The 18515-nt window shown below is 37.2% G+C and overlaps 2 protein-coding genes across 5 annotated transcripts in view; one reads left to right on the top strand and one right to left on the bottom strand.

Annotated features, from left to right (window-relative positions):
• ARL13B (ADP ribosylation factor like GTPase 13B) overlaps positions 1–16189 on the bottom strand; it is a 65894-nt gene extending 49705 nt beyond the window's left edge. For 2 of the 4 annotated variants that reach the window (XM_008704402.2, XM_008704409.2), the window contains exons 1-2: positions 15827–16189; positions 1070–1140 (exon numbers count right to left, since the gene is read on the bottom strand). In XM_008704402.2, coding sequence (XP_008702624.1) covers positions 1070–1140; positions 15827–15885 — 130 coding nt within the window. In that variant the 5' untranslated portion in view covers positions 15886–16189. The remainder of the gene's footprint in view (positions 1–1069; positions 1141–15826) is intronic. The other 2 variants (XM_040621109.1, XM_008704426.2) reach the window with 1 other exon arrangement.
• The window catches only part of PROS1 (protein S), a 73141-nt gene continuing 70509 nt past the window's right edge, over positions 15884–18515 (top strand). Inside the window, exon 1 of the mRNA XM_008704434.2 lies at positions 15884–16256. Within this exon, the coding sequence (XP_008702656.2) occupies positions 15884–16256 (373 nt within the window). The remainder of the gene's footprint in view (positions 16257–18515) is intronic.

Here is an 18515-nt window from a genome sequence, read left to right as displayed (position 1 = left end):
TAGTGTCCATAACAAAGTTTCATTGGAACATGGCCACGCTCATTTGTTTATATATTATCTATGGCTGCTTTCACACTATGTCAGGGTTGTACGGTTGGGAAATAGACCACATGACCCTCAAAGTTTAAAATATTTACTATCTGGCTCTTTACAAGAGAAGTTTGCCACCGCCGGTTTAGATGATGACGATGAGTATTCTGTGAGGATATAACCTAGGAGATAGCATGAAGGGTACGTACAAAAGGACTTCATAAGAATCCAAAGATAAAAACGCATAATTTACATCTAATGTTACATAGTAGAATATGCGGTGACAAAACATTTTCCTCCAACAGCAAGTTTTGCAAGGTGTTAATTTTCTTTCATAAACTTCCTAAATAAAAGCCCCCTAATTTGCTATGCATATCTTGTTGCAACATCCTTTTTCAGCAACAAATATTTGTTAAGTTTTTTCCCAATTCATACCCGTAAGATGCTTGGCCACATCATCTGGGTATACAACAAACTCACCAGCACAGTTGCTTCTATACTGTAGTACACAGCATTAAATTAAGATTAACTAAATAAATACATATAAATGACAAAACCCTTTGATAAAAAAGAGGCCCTAATTTTAACATAACTATAAAAATTACATATCATATTGAAAAAAATCAAGACATACAAAGAGAGTTGTACTGGCTAACTATATTTCTACCTCCCTTTCATTTAGGTGTAGCCTTGTTACTAAATTCTGGCCAAGAGAACGCTAAGTGGAAGATGGGTATCCTTCAAGGCGGGGCATGTCCTTTTTTTGCTTTTTCCCCTCCCGTGCTGAGAAGACAGATGTGATCCCTTTTATCTGATCAAAGACCTCAAGGATCCTCTGCATCCCCGCACTTATTCAAATCTGAAACATGTTCACAGGCTGGTACTCTTAACCTAAAGTCTATTCACCATATTAGCCACAAGTATAGTAAGAATTTAAAGTAATGGAGTGTATACTATCTTTACCAAATGAATATGTAACAAAGCAATTTACATAAATAAATAATCCAGAATAATTTAATAATAAATATTTTGTGCTTACCTCCTTGGATTCCCTTTGCTGTTGCCGTTTTACCAGCATTATCAAGTCCCACCATCACAAGAGTCACCTTTCTTAAAATAATAAAAATTTAAAAATCACTTTCTGAATTAATTCAATAATGGGGAAAGATAAAAGTAAATTCATTCATTCAAGCAACATTTAAGGAACATCTACTATGTAAAAGCCAATCTGTTAGACGCCAGACAGTTCAATAATGGATAGAATAGATTCCAAAAGCAAAATTCTTGAGAAATATCTTTAAAGTGTCATCCTTCTGTTCTACAGGCAAAAAAGAAAAAAAATTAAAGAAAATTGTGCAAGAGATTGTGCAAAAGGTAGAGAAAGAACAAAAGAAAGAGAAAGAAGGAAGAGAGGAGGATTCTAACACATGAGTTATTTGTCATGGCTAAAGACTCAATTTTCTAGTTAATTGAATTCTAAGGATTATCACGAATCTGTTTTTTCTTGTGAAATACGTACGAAAACAATTATTGTTAGGTGTGCTCAGCCCTGTTTTTAGATATGCAGCACCTTACCAAGTATAAATCTTAAAATATAATAACATGATTATTAACTTAAGTGCTAACATATTTTGAAAGAGGGCCCTAACAATTATAAAGCTTAAAATGTTTTTGATGATATAGCTAAACTTCACAGAATCAGGGGGGAAAAAAAAGTCTAGCTCAATGTTAAGCCCAGAGTTGTAAGACAATGAGTCGCTTACAGAATCAGAACCAGAACCTAAATCACTTAATTCCTAGAGACTTCTTAAACCAGGTATAGGTATAAAGGAATAAACCTATTATAATGCTCCTATTATCTTGGCAATACAGTCCACCACTAGAGCTCATTTCTGTTTCAGGCTGAACCATCACACATTAGAGGTAAGACCATCCATTAACACCATAGATTTGGAAATATAGAGAGAAAGCCAAAGCTTAACATGGCTACAGGGCCACACTCTTACGGGATACAGTCAAGGTTTCTGCCAAGTCATTATTCACTAACAATCATCCCAAAAAGGGTTAAAAAAAAAAAAAACAGAACTTAGATGTTAAGAAGGGGTGTTTTTTTCATCTCTCTAGCCCTGACTCTCTTGGATCCGTTTGTTTTTGTTTTATTCTAGGTATATTCAAAGGATCCATATAACAAAAAGAAAGGACAGAGTTGAAGGTGTAAGGCAGTCCAGTTATGAGTCATACGCTGAGGAAGAAAAAATGGTCTAGCAAAAAACAAATCAGTCATTTATTAAACAAATAGTTACTGACCATCTGTACACTAGACACCAGTGTTTTAGGTACTTGACCTGTATCTCAAGTTTAGGGTTTTGGTTTTTTTTAAGATTTTTTTATTTGTCAGAGAGAGAGCACAAGCAGGGGAAGGAGCAGGCAGAGGGAGAAGTAGGCTCCCCACTGAGCAAGCAGCTCCATGCGGAACTCGATCCCAGGACCCCAGGATCATGACCTGAGCGAAAGGCAGAGGCTTAACTGACTGAGCCACCCAAGTGTCCTAAGATACACCTGTTTATTAAAATAACTACCACAATAAGAAAAAAAAACAAAAAAAGATACAGAAATTCTTCCCGTACTAAATTTACATGTTAGCAGTAGGAGACAATAATAATAAATATAAGAACTAAGTACATTATAATTATGTTGGAAGGCAGTTACACACTATTAAAAAAGAATATAGAGTAAAGTGGGCTAGAGGCAGACAGGAGTGGAGATGGGAGCTGGGGTGCAGTTTTATGTAGGGTGATATGGGCAGTCCTCATTGAGAAGGTAAAATCAGAGCAAGGTCTTGAAGGAGGGAGTTAGTCATGCAAATATCTGGGTCAAGAGAGAATATCTAGGGCAAAGGCACTAACATGGAAGCATGCAGGAATGTTCTAATATCAACATGCAAGCCAATGTGGTAAAACCCAGTGAGAATGAGCAGGGAAGAACAGGGAGTCAGAAACACATCAGAGGCCAGATCATGGAGGGCTTGTAGGTGAGGACTTTGGTTTTTGTGAATGAAGTTAATTTACTCTCCATATTAATTTCTTTTGTTATCTAGGAGCCATAGCCTTCTAAAACTTTCAACTGTCTCTACCCACCATGGGGAGTAAATGGAAGTATATTCAAGCTTGAATCAGTGCAAGAATAAAGTAAGCCACAATTAGCAGAATCCCCATAACCCATCCCTAGTCAGCCAGTGGGGGATTAGTGGGAATGCCAAAGAGAACAATGACAGATTACGAATTTAAGGAGCTTAGGTAGTATGTGAGTTCTGGATATCTCTATGCATGCAGAAATTACACCTGTATTATCAACTGTGAAAAATATGAGTTTACTTCTTAAGGAAGCAGTGCAATATTTTGGAGTATAACTTTATTATTTTGTTTGAAGAATTCTTAACTACCAAATATCAAATAAGATTTAAATACAAATTATGGGGCACCTGGGTGACTCAGTTGATTAAGCATCTGCCTTCGGCTCAGGTCATGATCCCAGAGTCCTGGGACTGAGTCCCGCATCAGGGTCCCTGCTCAGCAGGGAGCCTGCTTCTCCCTCTCCCTCTGCTGTTCCCCCTGCTTGTGCTCTCTCTCTCTCTCTCAAATAAAGAAATAAATTCTTTAAAAAAGATTTAAATACAAAATAATTTCTTAAGCAAAATACAGTAAATGTCTACCCAAAAGAAATGGGTAATGTAGCATTTATGTAATATTTTAGGTAACTCAAGTTACTAGATATGCAATTAGATTAAAATAATATTAAAACTAATTCAACTGACCTTTGAAAAATGTACAATGTATTTCAAGATCTACCATGCTTCAAACATGACAATAAACCAAAACAATTACTACTGGGGAACAAAATGCCCACATTATGCTTATTTGCATCATTTATTCCATAAATATTTATTAAACACCTTGTAAACAGCAGCAAACAAACATTCACAATTCCTAGCCCTCCTATACCTTAGAGCAAGAAAACAGGTGTTAGGTAGGTATTTGTGATGACTGCTGTCATGGGAAAGCACAGGCAGCCACAGGAAGAGATGGCAGGCAACCATACCTACACTAGAATTCATGGAAGGCCAACTGCAACTAGGTCAGCAGTTTCTAGGAGCATCATGGAACTGATGTTCTCTCATACCTTATGAGCAAGAGTGAAAAATATCAAATATACTTTTTTAAGGAAAATGGCCCCTCATTCTCCATTACACAGATTGCATCTTATGTTTTCTCTCCATTCTTGTCAAGATTTCAGCTAAAAAAAATCTTCCAAATAATTTCTATTATACATTTTGAAACATTGCTCTTAAAGCTGGCTACCAAGGGTATTAGCTTTTTACCTTAAAAGCTCTCCTTTTTTAATAGAATATTAGGCTCAAACAAAAAAGTCCTTCAAACATGAAAATAACACATTGGAAAATTGTAATTATGCTGAGACTAGCACAAAATAAGTCTCTCTGGATTTCTTTTTTAGTCTGACTACTCTTGAAAGCAGTTAATTTTTTAGATCATTACACCATATACTTGAAAACATGCCTTTAATTAAATATTTGAGGTAAGTAAAGTCTTAATGAATAAACATAACATTAGCAGTACAAATGAAAAGCACAGCAAGAATTACCACAATGTCTGATAATAAAACATTATACTTTCAGAACAGAATGGGTTTAAAGGTTAACATTCACTAACACCCAAAATTCTATGCAACCCTTTAAAAAATGAAGATGTACAATTTAACACACATTAAAATGTACATGTCATTATAGCTGTTTAAAATATGGTAAATTATCACTGATTGGGAACAGCTGGCTGTACCTATGACAAAAGAAGGATGGAGACACTCTATGTCTTTTAACCTTATGATTACTGATCAAATTCATTAACCCTTCAACTGAAAAAAAATAGAGTGTGCTTAGGTCTATAGTGTCTGGAAAAGTTGATACTAGCAATAAAAACAAGTCATTTGGTCAGACAGTAGGCATTATGGATACAAACATGCCTGAGACATAGTTTTCTATCTCAGAGTACTCATCTTCTAATGAGAGTGACTAAAACATAAACAAATACTAGTATAACAAAAAACAACAGATACAGACATTCTTCCCTTATGAAACTTACATGATAGTGGCAGGAGACAATAAAAATAATATAAGAACTAATATTAGCTATGGACTCTGGGAAACAAACAGAGGGTTTCAGAGGGGAGGGGGGTGGGGGATTGGGATAGGCCGGTGATGGGTATTAAGGAGGGCATGTATTGCATGGAGCACTGGGTGTTATACACAAACAATGAATCATGGAACACTATATCAAAAACTAATGATGTACTGTATGGTGACTAACATAACATAATAAAAAAATTTTTAAAAAAAGAAAAAAAAAAGAACTACTATTAGTACATTGTGACACTATGACAGTTAAATATGCTCATCTATATATACAAGATATTGAAGTAATACAGAGCAAGGGGACTTTAGCCAGCTTAGAGATACAGAAGGTCAGGGAAGCTTCTTACACAAGGCAATGCCTCAGCTAAGCTGTTAAAGTGGAAAAGTTTGTCAAACAAGGGGAAGGTGAAAATAGAAGGTAGGAGGTGAAGAGATTCCAGACTGAGAGCACTACCTGAGAAGATACCACACAAGGAGGGGAGGAGAATGGCCGGGTATAGAGTTGCTACAGCCAGGGGTTAAGAGTGCACCTCAGGAGAGCAGCCTTAAACAGAAGGAGAACACACCTGTTAGACTCACACATAATCACGACACAATGCAACTACACATTGAGTCTAAAGGAAACCTGATATACTGCTAACTTAGGAACTAGTATCAACAAATAGTTAATAATGTGACCTTCCCAGAAGTTGAAAGTGATCACTTCACTCTTACCACAGGCTTTAACTGGAAAGGACTTTGTGGTATTTTAAGATGTACAGTATGTTTGTACTAGTAACAAATAACAAGGATTGTGTGCAAGCTGATATATTGCCACAAGCTTGGTATTAGACCTGTATTCAAGTCCCAGATTTGCCACCTCCAAGCAATATGACCTGGGCCATGTTATTTAACTTCTCAGAATTTTATCAGTAAAGTTAATAATAACATCCATCCCATAGGTATGTGGTTAAATGAAATATGACAGTGCAAGTAAAGTGCTCAACGCCTGTGGCACAAAATAAGTGCTCAACCAATAGCTATTCTTATTACAGCATAAAATTCAAAACAGGGAGTCCATGAGATGAGACCACAGAAACACGCAGGGAGCAGATTACAGAAGAGAATGAATGGGTTCAGTTTTACACATGTTGACAGCACTCACTCATCTCACATTGCAGTCTAAAGCTGAAGGAGAGGTCTGTCCTGAGTTTATGAGACATACATCTGGTAATTAAAACTATGAGAACAGATGAAAGATCCCAGGGAGAGCATAAGAGGGAGAAGAGCCAGGGGCAAGGGTGGCATGGAACCCTGAGAACCTTTGAAGAAACCCTTAAAACTGCAGTCAGAAAGAAATGAGGTGACCAAAGAAATGACAGCATTGGGAATAGCTTCCAGAAGGGTTATGAGATGAACAATATTAAATACTGCAAAGTTTTGTAAAGTAATTGTCCCAAATTAAGTAACTCTGAAGTAAATGATCTCATCTTTTCCCAAAACCTGCAATAACCAATGCTTTGAATTTATACAGTATTTCTTAATAGTTCAAAGCTACTTTACCCTATCATTTATATTCATACTGTCCCTGCAAGTAGAGTGGGTACAATTTACCCATCCTTACGTGCTCATAAAGTTAATCAACAGCAGTTTCCATGGGAAGTTTAAATACTATGGTTTGTAAAAATAGTAATTATTATTTTAAAGGGTAACTTGAACCATTTTGTTTAGCCTACAATTTACTCATATTTATATATATGCACACAGATACACATCAGATAGCCAAGTAGTATGGCTCATTCTCATCAGAGTATCCTGAAGTTACCCACCCAGATTTAGGTCGATCACAATCATAACTTAGTTCGTGGACCTAACAGAAAGTAGATTATCTAATACAGGTACAATAACTAAGGTCATGAATAGCATGCTGTTAATAAAACCTAACCATGATATTGATGAAAATCAACCTATGGCATTTTTCTGCTTAAAATCCTTAAACAAAATCAAGTCCAAACTCTGTAGCCTCCTCTTCTGCCACTTTCCTCTAGCACGCCTACTAGTCCAGGTACTCCCCTCATCCTTTCTGTCCTTCCTGACCATCCATGCTACCATAGCAAACATACATTAACTTTCTCATGCAACTTCTCATACAGTGTCCTCTACTAGAACTTGTCAATCAACTCTGTAGCCCCAGCATCAAATGTGCTGGGCACACATTAAGCATCTTTACTGAATGAAACAGCATAATGTATTTTCTGACTCCCCCACTTGCTGAGTAAATATTAAGTAAAATTAAAATATATAATTTTCAGCTGATAAAGTACTACAATGGATTTAATTTATATAAATCTTCACACAAAAGTAACAGTTCAATCTTAGAGAATGTAATTATCTATCTTCTTACATCGAACTGGCTGAAGTTCTCTGAAAAAGTTTACATTGTCAAGGTTTCAAGATAATAATTAACAGTGAGAAAAATTTTTTAAAGTGAAATAATTCTGAGAAAAAAATTAAAAGTAGGGATTAAGAGAGTCAAAAGCTTGTTTTATAGATTTGATCTCAGAGTCTCTTTTATATAACAGATACACAATTTGATATATCAGAAATATAAGCAACATAATACTGGAGTCTTGAACTTAGACTCATAAAATATTTGAATTGTTCATCGTTTTTGAGTGACATCATTGCAATCATTTGAACATTTACAATTCTAAACATCCTGACCTGTCAACTAAGGAGACAATACTTCAAATGAGATAATTACATAAAAACTATTTCTAACTTCAAAAATATTTTGCAAGTCAAAAATAAACTATTTCGGGGATGCTTGGATGGCTCAGTCGGTTAAGTGGCTGCCTTTGGTTCAGGTCATGATTCCAGGGTCCTGCGATTTAGCCTGGATCGGGATCCCTGCTCAGTGGGGAGTCTGTTTCTCTCTCTTCCTCTCTTTCTACCCCTCTCCCCATGCTCATGTTCTCTGTCTCAAATAAATAAAATAAAATCTTAAAAAAAAAAACTATTTCACCAAAACACTAAAAAAAACTAACACATCAAATTGGTATTACTGAAAATATTTAGAACTACATAAAGCAAGTTCTAAATTTAAAACGTAACATAAACACATGTCAGAAAAAAGACTTGGGAACACTATTTTATGATAAATGAATGAGAGAGAAAAAAACCTATCACAAAAAAATCAATATAATAAATAATTTGCCAAAAAAAATATGGTGTGATTTTATTGTATAAGTGTACTATTTTCTGACATTTTAAGTCAGATTGTGGAGCCCAGGACAATATTACATCAAAATCACTATCTAAATTTATGGACCATTAATAAATAGAAAGAGGAACAAACTTGGAGTCATATGCTAGCTCTGAAGTCTTAAGTCAAATTCTTAGTGTCAATTTGTTCATTTCTAAAATATAAAGGGGTAGATTCAGAATGTCTCTAGATCCCTTATTATCCTAAAATTCTAAACTTCTTACTAAGAATAAACAAAAAGGCCTAGGGGGTTAAAAAGAAATGTAAAACTTTCCAGTTCTGCATACAGCACATCAGATAATCCTTGCTAATCTGTGTGTACAGTTTAATTAACAAATTAAAAACTCAGCAATTTGTATAAATAATCTAGGATTTAGTCATATTTATTTAAACCAAAATGATGGTTATTAAGGTGCTAAATGTTTCCCCATTGAAAAAATCCACAGCAAAAATGACATATCCTATCTATCATAGTATGCTTTTACCAGACACCACAGTGATGTACAGAAAGCATTAACCCACAGTGCTTAAGTAACATCTGAGCCTCTTTTAGAGTTGGCCACAGTGAACAATAATTTATTAATAAATCTGAAGTTTTGATAAGCTGAATTATGACATCAAAAAACACAGATGGACAAGAAACTATTTCCAGTTAGTGGTTACCTCCAGGAAGGGATGGTAGGAGATGAAGAGGGTGCAGGGAGCTTCAAAGATTTGTTATCTATTTCTTTAGAAAAAAAACGAAATGTGATAAGCAAAGGTTAATACTTGTAAAATCTGGGTAGTAGGCACATGAGTACTTATTTTATTTTTCTTTTTGTTTAAATAATAGTAAATGCTATTTTTAATTGTAATATTACATAGTTCTTGTTGCCATTTTTTTCTCATTTAACTTGATACTAATTTTGTGCTTTTCTTCGGCAGGCCATTTCTGAATTCATGCCCTTGGGAAGCTTAGGAAGCACAAAATTTCTTCAAGACCCCAGTAAAATTATACCACTTCCAAAATCCTGCCTTTTACTCTTGCTAATAATCTTAGAAATCATCTTTCAACTCTTGCATGTTCTATCATATTTTATATGCACTATTCCATCAACTAGATGCTACCTGGCATAAATAATAGGAGTTCAGTATGTAGATGATAATATATAAGGGTGAGGACCCGCTTACAAGGTCCTGAATATGCTGAGCACCATGTCTTGCGTTCTGTGTCCAGGACAAATGCTGTTCCCTATAAACAAAATAAATTTCAATAGTTTTAAATATTAAAAATAAAATATGAAAGTACTAGGAAAAAAGTACGGGTGAATATAATCTTGGATACATATAATCGACTATAATTATTTCAATAAAAGAATGGTATTTGACTAAAAAATTGCTAAATGTTTATGCTTCAAACACCATCAAAAATTTACAAATATAACAAATGGAAGGAAAAAATCTTCAATATATACTACACAGAAATGGCTACTACTATATATGTTTAAAATTTCTTTTAGAAAATTCAGTAAGAAAATGCACCTGCCCCAATAGGAAAACAGCAAAGGAAATCACTGGGAAATTCTCAAAAGAAGAAATACAAAAGTCCAAGGGAAAAACAATTTTACTAGGAATCAAATAGAAACTAAATATGGACAGCGTTTCCCCCTATAACCTGAAAAAAACAAGTAGTGACTCTTACTTTTTGAGGGGAAAAGCCACTTTCATACACTTCTGGTAGGAGTAACAATTCTGTTTTGTTTGTTTTTTAAAGCTTTTCTGAAAAGCAATTTGGCAATAAATAGCAAATACCTTAAACTTTTTCATTTTGATGAGGGAGCAGAAGGCTGGCTGAAGACAAAGCACAAGTGGACACGGGGCAACCTTCCCCCACCTCTCACTCCCAGGTGGGACACGTGTGACATTCTTCCAGGAATCTCCAAACTATCTTAATGTTAATGCCTTGCTAGAGGGGAAAAACCTTAACTTGACACTGGCAAGGCCTCCAGTATCTTGTAGGTCCTCTGAGCATATGAAGGTTCTTTAGAAACGTCCCTTTTTCCTCACCTCCCCCAACCCCATAGTATAATAATCAGCCACCCCTCAAAACCCCGGGGCAGCAGCTCTTTCTGCCCACAGGTCCTGTCCCTGTGCTTTAATAAACCACCATTTTGCACCAAAGACGTCTCAAGAATTCTTTCTTGGTTGTCAGCTCCAACTCCACCCCACTGAACCTTACCTATTTTCCAAAACTACATCAATTTGATCTCATCATCATTTTATCTCAAATTTCATTTCCAAAAATATTTATAGAAGGGTGCCCACCCAAGCATTGTTCATAATAGTGAAAAATTTTTAATTTTCTAAATATTTAATAACAGGAATGATTAAACATACTTTGGTGAATCTATACAACACACTACTCTACTTAAAAAGATGGTTTATGAAAAACATGTAATGATGCAAAAAGATGTTAAAAATGATTAAGGCAAAAATAAATAAATAAAAAGAAGCTGCAAAATATCACTCTATTATCTCTTTGTTCAAAAATTTACACAGATAGAAACCATCAACAAAACAAAAAGGCAACCTACTGAATGAGAGAAGATATTTGCAAATCATACACCCAATAAAGGATTAATATCCCAAATGTATAAAACTTAGGACAATATATATATAACTTTACACAACTCAAAAAAACAACCTGATTAAAAAACGGGCAGAAGACCCAAACAAATGTTTTTCCAAAGAAAACACAGAGATGGCCAACAGGCACCTGAAGGAATGCTCAACGTTACTAACCGTGAGGGAAATACAAATCAAAACTATAATAAGATTATCACCTCATGCTGGTCAGATTGGCTATTATCAAAAAGACAAAAAATAACAAGTGTTGGTGCAGATGTGGAGAAAACGGAAGTCTCATACACTGCTGGTGGGAATGTAAATTTTCCACTATGGAAAACATATGGAGTATGGCAGTTCGTCAGAAAATTTAAAATATAACTACCATACGATTCAGCAATTCCACTTCTGGGTATCCATAGGAAGAAAAGAAAGATATCAATTTGAAGAGATACATGCACCCGTATGTTTATTGCAGCATTATTTACAATAGCCAAGATATGGAAACAACCTAAATGTCCATCGATACATGAATAAAGATGTGGTGTATAGATATACAATGGAATATAACTCGGCCATTAAAAAAAAAAAAAAAGAATGAAATCCTGCCATTTACAGCTACATGGATGGGCCCAGAGGGCATTATCCTAAGTGAAATAAGTCAGGGAAAGACAAATACCATATCCTTTCATTTATTTGTGGAATCTAAAAAACAAACACACAAACCAAACAGAAAGAAACTTACAGAGATAGGAAAGAAACTGTTGGTTACCATAGTGGGGAGAGATGAAATAAGTGAATAGTATTAAGAGGTACAAACTTCCAGTTATAAAATAAATTAGTCATGGGGATGTTATATACAGCATAGGGAATATAGTCAATAATATTTTAATAATTTTGTATAGTGTCAGATGGTTAACTAGACTTACCATGGAGATCATTTAGTAATGCATAAAAATAGCAAATAAAAAGAGACTTTACAGGTACATCACAGATTCTACACCAAAATGGAAATCTTTGTGGGTGAGATTGCGGGTTACTAATATATGCCACTTTTTTGCTTAACTGTGCTTTCAACGTTCTACATAAATATTCATCACCTTTAAATAATAATAAGCATGCATTACTTTTAAGTATTTTTAAATAACAGCTCCTATTCACAAGCCATGCTGGAGGACTGGTGAGAAGAGTTGAATAAACATTTCATTACAATACATGGATAAGTAGAGACAAATACAGGGTGCTAAGCAATTACAATGAAAAGGTAAAGAATCTAGATGGAATCCAAAGAAAGTTTCCTGAAAGAGAATCTCCCAACTGATATGTGAGGAATGATTAGGGACAGCCAACCAAAAAAAAGAGCATTTGGTGAAGAATGGAGGGACTGGAGAACTTAAATATGGCAAATTTGGCATAAGGAATTAAGACAGGAGGAAAAGGAAAAAAGGCCACTGACAACAGTGTAGAGAATTAATCAGAGGGGAACAGTGGAAAGTCTGTCAAAGAAATGTAGGAAAGAAATAATGGAAATTTTATCTAAAACAGAGCAGTGGGTATGGAAAAGCTAAAAAAGAGTAAGACATATAATTGGTATTAAGCCCTTAGAAGCCAAAAGACTTGATGGTTTGAGAGATCAAAGTACAAAGAAGTATCTAGGATTACTCCTGGCTTGACTTGGGTAAAAGGAAGGCAGAAGCAATTCGACATGGAAATGAGAGAGGATATAAGCTCAATTTTGGATGTGCTCGGATTGAGGATTCTTTTGGAATGGGATATGTAAATCTTCAAGTGGTAGATGAGTCTTTGTGCTGGACACATAGACTTGAGAGTCAATGTTTAAGTGGCCACTGAAGTCACTATATGCAGTGAAATAGGCCCACTAAAGGAGAATATACAGAAGAAAAGAGAGTTGAAGACAAAACCCTGGGGAAGACTTGAGAGTGAGATGATGAAAGGCTAACTGGCAGAAAGGTAAAAAATTTTAAATTCAGAAAAAAAAAATCAGAGAATTTCAAGAGAGTGGTCTTAAGTGTCAAATGATGCCAAGAGATCGAAAAGAATCCACTGGATTTAAAAACGAGGCAGCATCTGGTGTAGCGAGAACAACTGAATTAAGGGGTCTGGGCAGAAGTCTTCAAATGCAGAAGTTAAGGAATTCGTGAGAGGAGAAGAAGGTGATAAAGTGTCAGTAATCCATTGCCAACTGTTAGTCCGGGATGAAGGCCAAGAGGGAAAGGTCGTGGCTGCAGGGACAGAGGGTTGTTTACTGTGGTAGACACAGAATAATGGCTTCCCAAATATGTCTACAACCTAATCGCTGGAACCTGTGAACATGTCACCTTACATGGCAAAAGGAATCTTGCAGACATGATTTATTTACTGGATCTTGGATAGGGAGCTTGTCTTGGGAGTACCCAGGTAGAGCCCATGTAAACACAAGAGTCCCTACAAAAGGGACTCTTAAAAGTCCTGAGAAAAGATCAGAGAAGAGAGGTCTTATGCAATTGGCTTTGAAGATGGAAGAAGGGGGCCACAAGCCAAAGACTGCAGGCAACCTTTTTTTTTTTTTTTTCCCTGGAAAAGGCAAAGAAAAACAGATTCTCTCTTAGAGCCTCCAGAAGGTATACGACTCTCCTAACCAATTTTAGGCTTCTGACCTCAGAACTATTGGATAATAAATTTGTGTTGTTTTAGGTCACTAAGGTAATAGTAATTTGTTACAGCAGCAATAGGAAACATTTAGTTTGGGTTGTTTTTTAGGTCAGAGAGGCTTGAGCATGTTTACATTCTAAAGAAAGAACAGAAGCAAAACTGTGAAGACAAAAGACAAAGAGATCTTGTATTTTTTTTTTTTTTAAAGATTTTATTTATTTATACGACAGAGATAGAGACAGCCAGCGAGGAGGGAACACAAGCAGGGGGAGTGGGAGAGGAAGAAGCAGGCTCATAGCAGAGGAGCCTGATGTGGGGCTCGATCCCATAACGCCGGGATCACGCCCTGAGCTGAAGGCAGACGCTTAACCGCTGTGCCACCCAGGCGCCCCAAGAGATCTTGTATTTTTGATAAAACTGAATAATAAATTTTGTGATAAAAGTTTAGGTTTATTCTTGTATCCCAGAAGTTTTCTCCATGATCTCTGGCAAAATGCTGAACAACTGAAGCTCACCAGGAAATGGGAAAAAATGGAATAATGAACACAGCCACCAGAATTAGCCTTGAAAAGGAAAACGAACCTTTCTTCCACAAACACAGAAAGGGAGGAAGGGAAAGGTATCTATACTGGTAAGTATAAAATGAATTGAGGTGGGTAATTGACTAATAGGCACTTGTCTCCTAAGATCAGAAGTATCATTCACTGAGTGCTACCTGCAAAGCACCGACTATTTGAATACATTTTCTTTCTCAAAATGCTGCAAGACAAAAATTATCCACATCTGACAGGGAGAAAAGTGCCAAAATTCCTAGGATTCAGACATGAATCTGTTTGACTCAAAAACACTACATTGAGAAATCTGAGGGCACCTGGGTGGCTTAGTTGGTTAAGTGTCTGCCTTCGGCTCAGGTCATGATCCCAGAGTCCTGGGATAGAGTCCCACATCAGGCTCCATGCTCAGTGTGGAATCTGCTTCTCCCTCTGCCTCTCTTCCTGCTTGTGCTCGCTTGCGCATGCTCTCTCTCAAATAAATAAATAAAATCTTAAAAAAAAAAAAAAAAAGAAATCTGGCAGACACAACCATAACCAAGTGCTCAAAGTTAACACTACGAGTAATAAGACTATCAACATCATGCACCCTTTGATACTGAGAAAGACAAGTCACCTCTGTGGTATTCTTCTGCCCAACAACACCTTTATCAAATCACAAGAAAAACAAAACTTTGTTATAATTTACCCTTGGCCTAATTCCAAAGTAGAACTATTAAAAAGTCAACATTATTTATAAAGAGTAACAAACTTAAGGTTTGGTTAAACCTAAAAAGCATCACTTTTACTGACTCTTGCCTAGCACAGTGCCTGGCACATGGTATCTTCTCAACAAATGTGTGAATATCAAGTAGCAGGTGCTAGATCTTAATACAGCTAGCATTTCAAAATGAAAGGTTAAGAAGTGGACTCTTTCAATTAAAGGCTTAACTAGACTCCACATGAAAACTGAAGCTACACGACGGTTAAGAAAACACTTTCCATCAGCTATTCTCATTTAATACAACACTCCTGAGGCATAGATATTATCACCCCCATTTAATATATGACGAAGGTGGGGCCAAAAGTAGGTAAGTCATATAATTTATTAAGCAGTGGAGCCAGATTTCAAACCCAAGTCCTCAAAACAGGAGTGAATGAGTGTGATGCGTGTGTATGTGTTGTAAGGGAATGGATGTTATGAAAACTATATCCCATTCTTCTCTATTAAAAAAAAAATTCCCGTTACAAAAGCGTCACAGGAAATATACACAACGGATAGTTTCCAATTCCGTACACAAAATCCACAACTTCTTAAAGAAATTCGAACCCATTTAAATAACAGTAAGCATTACTGATGAAAACTTAAATGCAGCTAGACAAAAAGGCTACTCCTCCTATCTTTTCCTCTGAGGACAAGTCAAACCCGGGAGCAAAAGCATCCCCCGCGGCCTGAGAGAGACTCTTCCCAGAGGAGAGGTGTGGCGCCCCAACCCGTCCCTCGGGGCGCAGCTGTCCCCACCCCCGAGGACGGCACCGGGACAGCGGGCTCCAGCTTACCTGACGGGCTCCCGCCACCGCTTGAACCAGCTGCAGCAATTGGCCATCAGACTGAACATGCCAGGCCGCACCTCCCGCCGCCTCCCATCCGAGCCCCGAGAGGAGATGGGCCCCTGGTTGCCCCGGGCCGAGTCCCCGAGGGGCCGCAGCCGCTCCAAGGCACCTCTGAGGCGTAGAAGTCGGGAGGGAGGGCAAGGCGGTCAGTCCCAGCACCAACCCCTGATAACCGCGCCGGCGGCCCGCGAGCGAACAACGGCCTCCTCGCCCAGGCACAGCCGGGCCAAAGTCGCAGATACACAGACCGACGCAGGGTTAGCGGAGCCCGGCCAGAGAAAACCCCTCGTCGACGTGCTGACGTTCCTCCCAGGCGCGGAAGGCCCGCCCCAAGCACCGCCCATGGACTTCTCCAATTATCGTGCGACCGTCCGTGGTTGGGGCCTCTGAGTGGCTGAAGGGGCCGACCTCCCCTTCCCCTGCGGAGGCGGGGGCGGGGAGGTGGTTCTCGTAACTAGGCAACCGGAGCGTCCAGAAAGGAGTTGAAAAATCCCTGATGATCTTGGGCAAGGCCTCTCTGTATACCCATAAAAGATGTGTTGCCAGTCGAGGGTGTTGTTCCTCGTCTGTCCCTAACCCCAACTGAAATCCAGAGATCTCAGGTCTTGCGCGTGTTTTGTTTTGTTTTATGAAGCAGGGTTGGGGATCCTCTGGGACTCCGGCTGACTCTGGCTTCACAACTACAGAAACAATACAGTGGGGCAGTTATTATAAATTAAGGACAAGGGGAAAATTCATTTGCTAACTATCTAATAATTCAGATGACAGTGACGTTTTAGTCTGTATGTTTATTGCTGTTTTTTACATAAAATGTAAAATGGAATTGTGTGATATTTATTGTGTGGGGAGGTTGTGAATGCAAAAGAAATGAGTGAATATCAAGTAGCAGGTGCTAAAAGAAATAATATGTTCATTGTATAAAATGTGAAAAACACTGAAAAAGAAATAAAGTGAACAAATAAGATTTCACATTCACCACCCAAAAATAACAATTATTAACATTTTGATACATGTTTTTTCTAGGATTTTTAGATAATATTAGATGGCTAGCTATTTAGTTTCTGCAAGATGGAGATGGTGATCTGGCTATTTTGTAATATGTTTTAGTTTATTTAAAAGGCTATGTAATATCTGCATTTCTCCTTCAGATATTTTTGGGAAAGAAATGACAAGTACATTCTTGTAGGGGAAAAAAATGCACACATGATATGTAGGGACCTGTCTGTCCATTCCATTTCTACTTAAATCTATTTTTTCAAATCTTGGTAAAAGGGAGAGGGCCCTGAGATGCCCAGTGTATTCAGGGGAAAACAATGGTTTGCTACAACAGATTTAGTTTTTTGTTGTTATTTTTGTTATTTATTTATTTTATTTAGAGAGAGAGAGAGCACACATGCATATCAGTGGGAGGCAGAGCAGATGGAGAGAGAATCTCAAGCAGACACAGAGTTCAGCACTATTCAGGACTCAATCCAGGACCCTGAGATCACGACCTGAGCTGAAATCATGAGTCAGAGGATTAACCAACTGAGTCACCCACCACCCCACAACAGATTCAGTTTTAAAATTATTCTCTATTCTTTACTCATTCATGTAACCCTGATTCAACTCAGATACATTTCTTACAGCTCACCGTCTCTGAACCCAAGTATCCCATCTGCAAAATGGGAATAAAAATACCTACTTTGCAGGGTTGCCAAGGTGATGAAATGAAAGAAATAAAGCTTAAGTGCAGTTTCTAACAAATAATAGCAAATTTTGAAGTTGGTGTTATCTTTCTAATAAACATTTATGGCATGTTTCTTCCTATCTCTTTCTTCAAATTGCTAGGGAACTTGTTCACTCTTTTCATTGTCCTGACTTGATAACTTCACATTTCTTTTCAGTTGCTCAAGGCTGCATGACCTGTACTGGTTCTCCTAACTGAATCCTCCCTTCATCAGTGCCAGATGCTTTCTCTGCCCAGACTGTTGTCCAGACACAATAATACTTCTATTCTACAGTGCTAATGAAGAAAGTTAGATTATACCTCCATGAATTTTCTTTCCTCGCTGTTATCTGTTTCTTCTCAGTGAAGACATCTACCTCATCTTTTCCAAGGTTAACTTTCCTGCGACTTTGATAAAATCGTGTTTCAACTTTTCTGAAATCCTGTTCCTCTGATTATTTCTTCTTGATCCAACATCTGAAATATATGGCTCTCCATTTTTTCACTAGATTTTTTTACTATAATTTCCAGGGTGGGGAGGGAGTAAGAAGGCAAGGCAGGAAAGATCTACAACTCCTCCTCAGCTATGCGCCAGATTAGTACTGTTCTGCTAACTCTTTACTTTCACAACTCAACTTTTTAAACTGGTGGCTTATCACTAAAACCCTAAAGCACTATTTTTTTTTCTGTTCACTCTTTTTATCAATTTACTGTGATTGGGGTTCTGCCCCATCAAACTACTCAAAGCACATTTTTAAATGTAGTATATCTTCCTAATTACTAAGTCAGTTCTCATTTTCTTTTTCATCACTTAATACATTTAATACAGTCAACTCTTCTAAAGCTCTTTCTTCCCTTGGCTTTTCACAATTATGTACTATTCTGGATCTCACTAGTCAATCCTCCTTCAGCTTCCCATATGTACTC

The sequence above is a fragment of the Ursus maritimus genome, unplaced genomic scaffold (genome assembly GCF_017311325.1).
Source record: "Ursus maritimus isolate PB19 unplaced genomic scaffold, ASM1731132v1 scaffold_4, whole genome shotgun sequence".
In the NCBI taxonomy this organism is placed as follows: domain Eukaryota; kingdom Metazoa; phylum Chordata; class Mammalia; order Carnivora; family Ursidae; genus Ursus; species Ursus maritimus.
This window is presented reverse-complemented; position numbering and strand designations above follow the sequence as displayed.